The 11,407-nt window shown below is 45.2% G+C and overlaps 1 protein-coding gene across 2 annotated transcripts; it reads left to right on the top strand.

Annotated features, from left to right (window-relative positions):
* The first annotated feature begins 1,908 nt into the window (after window positions 1-1,908).
* Window positions 1,909-10,522, top strand: LOC310670574 (nuclear factor 7, brain-like). 2 transcript variants are annotated; one of them, XM_083426131.1, is made up of 6 exons: window positions 1,911-2,534; window positions 4,730-4,825; window positions 5,520-5,753; window positions 8,015-8,037; window positions 8,126-8,265; window positions 9,978-10,522. In XM_083426131.1, exons 1-6 carry the CDS (start codon window positions 2,085-2,087, stop codon window positions 10,490-10,492), a joined length of 1,458 nt encoding a protein of 485 aa, XP_083282257.1. In that variant the 5' UTR covers window positions 1,911-2,084; the 3' UTR covers window positions 10,493-10,522. The 2 variants fall into 2 exon arrangements, with proteins under 2 accessions (XP_083282258.1, XP_083282257.1); XM_083426132.1 differs by lacking the exon at window positions 8,015-8,037 and having other exon boundaries at window positions 1,909-2,534; window positions 8,103-8,265.
* The last annotated feature ends 885 nt before the right edge of the window (window positions 10,523-11,407 follow it).

Here is an 11,407-nt window from a genome sequence, read left to right as displayed (position 1 = left end):
TAAAAACAAACAAAGAAACAAACCCAGAAGCTTTTCTTTTGGGAATTATAGGGACACAACTACCTAAATTGTATAGAAATTTATTCATGTATGCTACTACAGCAGCAAGAATGTTACTTGCCCAAAAATGGAAAGAAGCAGAAGTTCCAGAAAAGGAAGAATGGGTACAAAAACTCATGGAATATGCAGAAATGGTGAAACTGACTGGAAGAATAAGAATTTCAAGATAAGTTTTTTATAAAAGAATGGAAATGGTTTATTGAATATTGACAGAATTGCAGATAAAAACATTGGCAGGATTAATGTAATAACCTGCAGAATGAGTAAGTTAAATGAATTTGGATATGCAGAAGATAGGGAAAAATGAATTTAAGGAACCGCAGAATGAGGGGGAAGGGAGTCAAATTTTGAAATTTTAAATTGATTGTAAAGCTAATGAAATGTATAAATTTGAAAATATAAAGAAAAAAGAAAGAAAGCTGACACCATAATGAAATGTGTTAGTCTTTAAAAGGATTAGCAAGGCTCTAGGCTGTTTCTCCTGCAACAGACCAATACGGCTGCTCCTCAGAAAATTGGAAGGCATTTTCTGAGCCTTCGTGCTGTATCTTGCCTCCCACTGTTACCTCGGGCCGTTTAGCATTACATCTCCTCATCCTAATACTATAACACTCCTCTGTGGGGAGGAAATTCCACCACTCAGGGCCTGTCGCAGAGAATGCCTTCTCCCAAAACTTTTCAAGGGCAGTGGAACCACCAAAGGGGACTCCTCTGCCGATCTTGCCCCCCAACCTCCCGAGGAACTGTAGGGAAGCAGTGTCACAGTGTTTCTTTAATTGCCTAAACTGTCCAAGCATCCAGAAGTGCAACTGGGGGAACTCTGGGATCAAATTGCACATGTAGCTGACCCAGGTTGCGAGTGAAATTTGGCTGGAGTTTCAGGGTGCCGAGATTAAAAAGTCTAGTAAAGAGCAATATAGTTTTGAGTCCTTACTGTCATCAAGCACATTTCAATGCCTGAAGTACATATCACTCCTTCCTTGTGTACAAAATACAGTGGTACCTTGGGTTAAGTACTTAATTTGTTCCGGAGGTCCGTTCTTAATCTGAAATTGTTCTTAACCTGAAGCACCACTTAGCTGAATGGGCCTCCTGCTGCCGCCGTGCTGCCGGAGCATGATTTCTGTTCTCATCCTGAAGCAAAGTTCTTAACTTGAAGCACTATTTCTGGGTTAGCGGAGTCTGTAACCTGAAGCGTATGTAACCTGAGGTACCGCTGTAACAGAACTGACAATGGGCAAAGCAACTGTTTATACACATTTCTGAAGTCCTGGGCCACTCCCACTCCCAACGTGATTGGCTGTCTAAACTTCCAAGCTGCGAATCATGACCCAGAGTTTAAAGGCCAATGGCAGAGGCCCAAATCCTGAAATGTTCTGTGATTGGATATCATGTATCGAATCAGAACATGGTAGTGGGCTCAGAATCCTTAGTCCAGACTTAAGCTCAGGCAAACAGAGACCACTGAATACATAACACAAAATAACTCTTTAAAACGCAGTATTATTTAGTAATTAATTCTGCCTCAAAACTGGTGCATGGCAGGGCTGTATCTGCAATGTAAAAACCCCATGTCCCCTTAGTTAATTTTATTAATTAACAGAGACAGGTGAATGCCAACCATGTCACACTGTGACACTGTTCTCTGATCGGCTTGCAGACAACAGAATGGTTACATTTTAATTATAAAAGCATGGCACCATACAACAGTAAACCAATCCCAGCATAAAAATTCAGCGCCCACCCTCAAAAAAAGCTGCACAAGGTCTTTAAAAGTACACAGAACACCTAAATTTCAGCTGATTTCAGAGTTAACCATTTTAAACCCTGGGGGGAAAGAAGTGCCTCTTTGTTATTGCAAAAGACTCCACAAAGTTCTCTCATGGCTACAGCAAAGGTCACTTTGCTCCACCTCTAAGGTGTGGCTCCTTTAAGCAACAAGAGAAAAGCAAAAGGAGGAACTAGAGAAAAGAAAGCGAAACTGGACTCTGCAATCTGTAGCAGCCACTTTCCCGTCAGCAGAGATGGCTGCGGGTTTTCAGCAAGATCTGACTTGTTCCGTCTGCCTCGACGTGTTTACTGAGCCGGTGCTGCTTCGATGTGGGCACTGCTTCTGCCAGAAATGCATCACCTCCTCCTGGGACAGCCAAGGGGGAGCTCCTAGCTGCCCTGACTGCCGGGCCCCCTGTCCGGACAGACATTTCACACCCAATCACTTGCTGAGAAACTTGGCCCAAAAGGCAAGAGAGGTCCCCGAGAAGAAAGCGCGAGAAGACCCAGAAAATCACGAAGAGACGCCGACAGACAGAAGCAGCCCAGATGCTAATCAGGGGTTGCTCTGCGCACAACACGCTCGCACTTTGCAGCTCTTCTGCCTCACCGATGAGGACCCCGTTTGTTTGTGCTGTGTGGATTCGCCTGCCCACGCCGGACACAAGTTCAGCTCCTTGAAAGACGCTGCTGAGCAGTACAAGGTAAGCATGCAACAAGAGACTGGAGATGCTTTAAGTAAAGTGAGGTAATTGCCGTCCAACAGCTGATTCAGGCGGTGTTGTGAAAGGGAAGGTAACTCCTCCTTATTTGTTGTTGTTGTTAAAGATTTTCTTGGTTTACAAAAGTATGTGCAATGTCTCTCACTTTTTTCCCAGTAACATTTTTTACAGATCAGTTTCATTTGTTGAGGAGGGACAGGGGTGGTGCTGTGGTCTAAACCACAGAGCCTAGGGCTTGCTGATCAGAAGGTCGGTGGTTTGAATCCCTGCGACGGGGTGAGCTCCCGTTGCTCGGTCCCTGCTCCTGCCCACCTAACAGTTCGAAAGCACATCAAAGTGCAAGTAGATAAATAGGTACCGCTCCGGCGGGAAGGTAAACGGCGTTTCCGTGCGCTGCTCTGGTTTGCCAGAAGCGGCGTAGTCATGCTGGCCACATGACCTGGAAACTGTACGCCGGCTCCCTCGGCCAATAAAGCGAGATGAGCGCCGCAACCCCAGAGTCGGCCATGACTGGACATAATGGTCAGGGGTCCCTTTACCTTTACCTTCATTTGTTGAGACATTAGGAAGAAAAGGGGGAAAGAAGTGGAGGGGTGAAAGGTGAGTGGGGGTGGGATCGGGTGGCGATGTTTCTATTTGACTTAATATATGTGGGGTTTTGTGTCGGCGTCGCTTGTGCAGGTTCTCTGCTGTTCACTTGTGTTCCTTTGGTGGTGAGAGAGGTTAGGGTTGGCCTAGGTTGTGGTTATTCATTTGTGGTTGGCTGTGGTGGTCTTTGTTTTCATGTGTGAGTGGGGTGGGTGGGTGTTTTGGATCAGGTTAGCCATATTGATTTGTAGGCTGTTGGTGGCTTTTTGTTGTTGTCTTGTTGGGCTGTGTATGTGATAAAGGGGAGCCATACCGGGGTGAAGGCGTCTTCTTCTATTTGTCAGTTTCAGTTTATTGGTTAATTTTTCTAGTAAGGCTGTTTCCCATACTATTCAGTACCATTGGTCCATGCTTACCCGTGACAGGTCTCTCCAGTGTCTGGTTATGATGTTTCTGGCTGCTGAAAGTAGGTAGGTTATGAGTTCTTTTTGGTGTAAATGGGCATCTTGTTATTTGTTATTAAATAATAACAAACCCTCCATGTGTCCCTATTTCCCAGGAACAGTCTCGTATTTGCGGAAGTCATCCCGGTTTCCAATTTGATCCCGGAATGTCCCACTTTTCCTTAGAATGTCCCTATTTTCATGGGAGAAATGTTAGAGGGTATGGAGTTATGTGACTCCCGCCGAGCCAAGGAGATAAGTAGCTGGACAACCTTTAGAAGACATCTGAAGGCAGCCCTGCATTGTTCCAGAGAAGGGCAATCAACATGTTTAAGGCGATGAAGGAACTTCTCTGTGAGAAATGGTTACAACACTTAGGGCTGTTTAGTTCAGAAAAGAAAAGTTAAGGAGGTGGCATTTTATTTATTTGCAGTATTTATAACCTGCTCTTCATTGAATATCTGCAATCCTGGAACGCAGAACAAAAATAATAAAAGGAAACAGAGAAAAACAACGCTGGGAGACAGCGGCCCACAGATATGCCTTTATCAAGGCAAGATTTAACGCCTTTCCTTCCAATGACCTGAATAATAGATTCTCCAATGGTCGGATCTCAGCGGTGTGTGTATGTGATAATAGATCTATAGAATCTTTACAACATATACTATTCTGTTGTCCACTACATTCAGTTTCTCGGATCAGATTTTTGTCCCCTTTATTATTGAAAATCTCAGGTGACTCTTTGGAAGCACAGCTAATGCATTTATTGCAAGATTCTGATCCGAGTAGGTCCCTTTCTGTTGCCAGATTTCCGATAACAGTATTAGCCTATAAAAGGAAAAATGGATTACTCTATGACTATTGATTATTGATTTTGTCTAAATAATATTGATTTATATTGATAATTTGATATTTTAAGCGCTATATGTTTTTATTTTAATGGAAATTAGAAATTTATGGTCTGAGATGTACTTGATTTTAACGTAATTTAATTTATTAATTTTATCTTGTTATACCTGTGTTGCTGTATGATGTATTGAATATGGGCCTATGGCCGTAATAAACTATCTATCTATCTATCTATCTATCTAGACACGGCCTGTTCCCTGACCTGCCTAATTTCACCAACTCTTCTTCCTCCTCTAGCGGAAGCTGGACAAGGTTTTGGGTTGCCTGAAAACCAGAATTACACAACAAGAGCAACAGGAAGGATGTCAAGAAGAAAACATACGTTCCTTGAGAGTAAGAGGAAATAATTCCTAGCTTCTGCTTCTTCTTCCTCTTCTACATCTTCTTCTTATTATTATTTATATTTTTTTATTCACTTTATCTTGCCCAAGGCAACCCAAAATGACTTAACAACCGAACTGAAAAGCCCACATAGATACATTAAAACCAAGGAAAGAATTCATTAAAACACCCCACCCACTTCTAAAAGGCCACAGATAGTTAAAGGCCAAAGGCCTGGTTATAGACATTATTATTATTTTGCCTGGTGCCTAAAGGTATGCAATGAAGGAGTCAGGCAAGCTTCCCTGGGGAGAGCATTCCACAAAGGGAGAGACACTACAGAGAAGGCCTGTTCTTGTGCCTATAGGCAGGGACATGGCATTTTGGGGACTTAAGATGGTGAGCAGCCACCATGGATGGGAGCTTAGTTTAGCTTCTTTTCAAAAGTGGCACTTTTGAAAAGGGTCCAAACCAGGCTTCCTCAACCTCAGCCCTCCAGATGTTTTGGCCTACAACTCCCATGATCCCCAGCTAGCAGGACCAGTGGTCAGGGATGATGGGAATTGTGAGGGGGCCTGGATTAGCAACAACCCCTCGTTTTTACAAGGTATATTTCGATTCATTTGTTTCTTCTCACTGAACGGGTAACTGGGTTCTCACTTCCTCCACCACAAAAACCTCCCAGTGGAACTTCTTTCCATTGCAGAACTCAGCTGAGTCCCTTCGCAAGACGATTGAGGACGACTTCGCTGAGCTGCAGCGATTCCTGAGCCAGAGGAAAGATGCAGTACTGGCCCAGCTAGATCAGGATGAAAACGCTGCACACGTGAACATGGTGGTGCATCTCTGGGACATCCGGGAGGGCCTGTCTGAAGCCAGAGAGATGATGAGCCAGGGCAAGGCCAAGATGGAACAGACGGATTCAGCTGCCTTCCTCCTGGTGAGGCCAAAACCTTGGCAACTCTTTAGTGTAACCATTGCAGAGGGTTTCCCAGAAAATTTTGGACTGGACAATTGTTGGTTTCCAATTGAAATTTATTTTGATGTTTCAGCAAAGTGATCTAAATTGCTGCGTTTTCTTTGCTGAAAGCTTTTGATGCTGCCTTCGTTGTTAGTAACAAACTTTTGTTGTTGTTTAGTCGTGTCCGACTCTTGGTGGCCCCGTGGACCACAGCAGGCCACGCACTCCTGTCTTCCACTGCCTCCCACAGTTTGGTCAAACTCATGTTAGTATACAACATACAAACATCTAAATTTGTGTAGCCTTTGCTACACCTTTCATTATAAGGATTGTTAGGCCTTCCTGTGTTCTCAGAGTCAACTGGCAAGGCACCCACACTGACAATGCTCTCACCCACCCACCCATCTACCAAATTTCCCTTATCCATGCCCTCCACTGTAGGGCAGAGAGCTATCATGGAATGAGACTACCTGAAGGAGCGTCTCCACCCCATTGTTCAGCCCAGACACTGAGGTCCAGCTCTGAGGGCCTTCTGGTGGTTCCCTCACTGCGAGAAATGACGTTACAGGGAACCAAGCAGAGGGCCTTCTCCGTAGTGGCACCTGCCCTGTGGAATGCCCTCCCATCAGATGTCAAGGAAATAAACTCATGTTGGTAGCTTCAAGAACACTGTCCAACCATCTCCTCCTCTGTCGTCCCCTTCTCCTTGTGCCCTCCATCTATCCCAACACCAGGGTCTATTCTAGGGAGTCTTCTCATGAGGTGGCCAGAGTACTGGAGCCTCAGCTTCAGGATCTGTCCTTCCAGTGAGCACTCAGGGCTGATTTGCTTAAGAATGGAGAGGTTTGATCTTCTTGCAGTCCATGGGACTCTCAAGAGTCTCCTCTAGCACTCTATAATTCAAAAGCATCAATTCTTCGGTGATCAGCCTTCTTTATGGTCCAGCTCTCACTTCCATACGTCACTATTGGGAAAACTATAGCTTTAACTATACGGACCTTTGTTGGCAAGGTGATGTCTCTGCTTTTACAAAATGTCAAATTTTCCACAGAAAAATAACATGCTAGAAGGTGGGCTGCCCCACATCACTATCTATAACCAATCACACAGAATAGATTAAGGATTCAAAATGGGGAGAGGGCCAAGACTCTTCGGAGCAAGGACTAGCATTTAGGTAGGTGGAGTCAACGCAGGAGGAGTGATGCCCCTTGTGGCCCCTTCCAATTCCATGATTCTAGAACCCCAAAAGCCATTGTGGAAACAATTAACCCTATAAAACTTGCAGCCAAGCTAACTCCTCAGTCTGAGCAACTTGTCTGACTTGGTACCAGGCCCCAACCCAATTTCCAGCCCTGTCTCCTTCAGACATACTGCTGGCGCTGCAGGAGCTGCTTCTCTGTGGAAGACATGGAGCAGCATGAACCTGAGTTGCTTCTTCTTCTTTGGTGATCACTCGTAGCCAAGTAAGATTGTCTTCCATGAACACGGTTTTAACAATAAGTCCGTAAGTGACTGTGGAGGCCAATTCTGGATCCGCACGTCCTTCCACAGTGGGGACATAGGTTTCCGGGCAGGAGTTGATCTCGGTGAGGGTTTGCCAAGCATGCCTTAGCACGTTTCTGCCTTTTGCCCTGAGTTTGAGCGTCTTCAAAATCTACAACACCTTGGGTAAAGGCTGTTCTCCAATTGGAGCGCTTGCAGGCCAGTGTTCCCCAGTTGTTGGTGTTTATATTTGAGTTGCCCCAGTACGCCAGGAGCCCTCCACCTAGGTGTTCGTCTACCCAGGTGAAATATTAATCGCTAGATGAGGAAATTTTACCATTGGCTCTACCCTCATCATTCTTGTCCATGGGATTCCACAACATCCTATGATTGTGTGTGAAGCTGACTTGGAGAAAATCTGTTTCCGTGTCAATATAGTCTCCTGTATGAGGTCATCTCTCTGTGTCTTATCAAATCAGATGGGAATATTGGAGAGTGTCTTCCGTCTTTGGGAAGGCAAGGGGGTATGGTTGGTTAGGGTTGTGGGCTGAAAGGAGGCCCCTTAGAAAACACAGAAGAGTTAGCAGACAGGATAGCCAGCATTCCACGATTCAGTAGGAGGACAGAGGGACCTAATGGCTTTGAGGAAGGCAAGATTAGGGTGGATGATGGGGTGTATCAGGATTCTGTTATTTTCCAGGATACGAAAGGAGAGATTCAAGCTTCCTGACCATCTCACCTTCTTTCTCCCTCCCCAGGGTGTCCAGGAGCTCCTGAAGAAGTGAGTATGGTGTCTTTCCGCTAGTTTCATATGTGAGAGAGCGGATGGCCACTTGCTGTAACTAGTATTCTGCTCCTCTTCCCACTAGGCTCCCTGCTGAAAAGGAGGCTGAGGGCGGAGGAAACCAGGCTGACCGCTCTGCTGTTTGCAGGGAACTCTGCCTGGGCAAGTTCAAGGGTCCCCTGCAATACCTAGCATGGAACGAGATGAGATCCATCGTCAGAACAGGTAACTGAAAGGAAGTTCAGGAATGATTGAGAGGAATGTCAGATCAGACGAAAGAAAACCATTCTTCGTACCACATGTGATTAACACATGGAATTCTATGGCAGAAGATGTGGCAATGGTTGCTTGCTAAGAGAATTAGACAGATTAGTGGCACGTCTGTTGACTTGCCATGACAAGAGGAACAAAATGTTGCATTGTGGTGTGCTGCTGTTCAGAGTCCCAGACACTCACTTCCAGGCAGAGGGCCTTCTCGGAAGTGGCACCCGCCCTATGGAACACCCTCTCATCAGATGTCAAGGAACTAAACAACTATCTGACTTTTAGAAGACATCTGAAGGCAGCCCTGTTTAGGGAAGTTTTTAATGGTTGGTGTTTTATCGCTTTATTATTAATAATAATATTCTGTTGGGAGCTGCCCAGAGTGGCTGGGGAAACCAGCCAGATGGGCAGTGTAATAATAATAATAATAATGGGTGGAGGAAATGGAAAACTGCAGGTGGGGTGACATGACAACAAAAACAACAACAGATTATTATTATTATTATTATTATTATTATTATTATTATTATTATTATTATCCTGCTCACCCCACCTGCAGTTTTCCATTCCCCCCACCCCAAACAGTTAATGTACATTCTGCGGCCACTATGAACATTCAGTCCTCATTGGGACTCCCTTAGGTTTCTTCCCTGAAAATTTTTCTGTACTTCTGGCGTTCTCCCGAGGCCACTGATATTTCCTTCTGGTGTGGGGGTTGTGTATTTTGGTTACATGCCACTTACATCCTGAACACCTGATAGTGAAGTGGAACTTCTACATGTGGAGGCAGGGTGCTGCTGGGGACCAGTCTCTAGGAACCAATGACGGAAGAGGAAGTTTCATGCTTGTGGTTTGGGCTACTGTTGAAGACAGGATGCTGAATAAGGCGGGCCTTTGATCTGATCCAGCAGAACTCCTTCTTGCCTCTCTGTGTCCTTAGGTGCATGGTGGCAGAGCTTGCATTCTGCAAGGATTCAGCAGGGGGATGACATTGTTATGTACAGCTGTGTTTACAAGCGGCAACCATTCATGTATAATGTGGGGAAAGGAGCTGTGACATTGTCAGGCTATGGTTTAAACCTGCCTGGTGACTCCAGAAACACCATCCATAGACTGCCAAGGCTGTTCCTATCAGCACATCTCCATTCTGGTTTCTGTTTCTTGATTATGTTTATTTGTGTTTGGAACTGGCTTCTATATAGACAGAGCAGATACTTTGCCATTTCTTGAAAAGCTTCCGTCTAAGCAGGGATGAGGGACGCAGGTGGCGTTGTGGGTTAAACCACAGAGCCTAGGACTTGCTGATCAGAAGGTCGGCGGTTCAAATCCCCACGACGGGGTGAGCTCCCGTTGCTCAGTCCCTGCTCCTGCCAACCTAGCAGTTCGAAAGCACGTCAAAGTACAAGTAGATCAATAGGTACTGCTCTGGTGGGAAGGTAAACGGCGTTTCCATGCGCTGCTCTGGTTCGCCAGAAGCGGCTTAGTCATGCTGGCCACATGACCTGGAAGCTGTACGCTGGCTCCCTCGGCCTGAAAGCAAGATGAGCGCCGCAACCCCAGACTCGGCCACAACTGGATCTAATGGTCAGGGGTCCCTATACCTTTAACCTAGGAGGGAGCTAGGGTAGGATGCCCCAATTTTATTTAACTCCTTCTTTTCCTTTGCTTATCAGAAGTAGAACCGATCAACCTGGACTGCGGCACTGCTCATCCCAAATACACTTTCTTACTGCAAAACTATCGTACAGCGTTTGGACTGCTTAAGAAACCCTTGAGCTATCCAGCAATATTTCAGGACTCTCCCGTTGTGCTGGCGAAAGAGGGGTTCCATTCAGGAAGACACTACTGGGAGGTTGAGGTCCAAAACAAGGGAGATTGGTTGATTGGCGTAGCCTTGGAGTCCATCCCAAGGCAAAAAGGCAAGGATCCCACTTCTCTGACGGACAAGATCTGGTGTCTGGAGCCAACAGAGGAGGATAGCGAGCCTCAAAATGGATCGTCATGGTGGAAGGTCGGAGTGTACCTGGACTATGAGGGAGGCCAAGTCTCTTTCTATGATGTAGCAGCCGGGTCTCACCTCTGCACACACACAGCCCGTTTCAGAGAAAAAGTCTACCCGTTCTTCCAACCTACGCCAGCTGCTTTCAGGCAAAAACGCACCATAAGCTTGAAAACTTGTCACAGTTAGGACATTAAAGCAACTCTTAAGAGGGGTATTATTATAAAAAGGAAAGGTAGGTGTGTTTGCCCATTAGATAAAAGTCCAAAGTCCATACTAAGGCAGTGCTTTTATCAGGCCAGCCAAGATGCAAACTCCATGACTTCATCATCAGCCAACTTCCCTCCCACCTCGCCGTATTTGCTATCAAACCTGAAGAAGAGCTCTGAGTAACTTGAAGGCTTGCTCACTATTTCGTGACGTTTTAGCTGACCTATAAAAGGCATTGCCCTAATGTGGATTTTGGAATGTTCTTAAGTGCGCCACAATTCTCCAAGCATTGAGAAGTGTGTGCCCCTGGGAAAGAGATTGTTGGTGAATTCAGGTCTTTTGTGATATGTACAGTGGTACCTTGGTTTCCAAACTTTATCCAATCCAGAAGTCCATTCCCAAACCAAAGTGTCCTAAAACCAAGGCACGCTTTCCCATAGAAAGTAATGCAGAATGGATTACTCCGTTTCAGTCTTTTAAAAACAACCCCTAAAACAGCAATTTAACATGAATTTTACTATCTAATGAGACCATTGATCCACAAAATGAAAGCAATAATCAATGTACAGCATATTTGCCAGACTACAACTCCCATCATCCCTGACCATGCTAGCTAGCTGGGGTTGATGGGAGCTGGGAGTCTAACAATCTCTGGAGGGCACGACAAGAACAAAACTAGTTCTTGTATGGTCTGCCCTTCAGGCACATTTGCTTACATTGTTTTCGTACTGGCCTTATAACCACAAGGGGTGGCTCTTACTTACTACATCCAAAAAGTATCAAAGGGCTCAAGAGGGTTTGAAAGCAGATTAACTTGTGTTTGTATTCTGATTGGATTTGTTATCAATTGGGATGTTCTTAACTGAAAATTAATAAAAATTATTTACAGTGGTA

Source organism: Podarcis tiliguerta, assembly GCF_965153285.1.
Source record: "Podarcis tiliguerta genome assembly, chromosome: 2".
Classification (NCBI taxonomy): Eukaryota; Metazoa; Chordata; class Lepidosauria; order Squamata; family Lacertidae; genus Podarcis; species Podarcis tiliguerta.
This window is presented reverse-complemented; position numbering and strand designations above follow the sequence as displayed.

What these genes read in the sequence shown, in the direction of transcription:
- LOC310670574 (XM_083426132.1), top strand. Translation starts at nt 2,085, where the DNA reads ATGGCTGCGGGTTTTCAGCAAGATCTGACTTGTTCCGTCTGCCTCGAC. An exon ending in AAAACATACGTTCCTTGAGA is followed by an intron (nt 4,826 to 5,519) that starts GTAAGAGGAAAT and finishes TTTCCATTGCAG; the next exon opens with AACTCAGCTGAGTCCCTTCG. An exon ending in GAGATCCATCGTCAGAACAG is followed by an intron (nt 8,266 to 9,977) that starts GTAACTGAAAGG and finishes TTTGCTTATCAG; the next exon opens with AAGTAGAACCGATCAACCTG.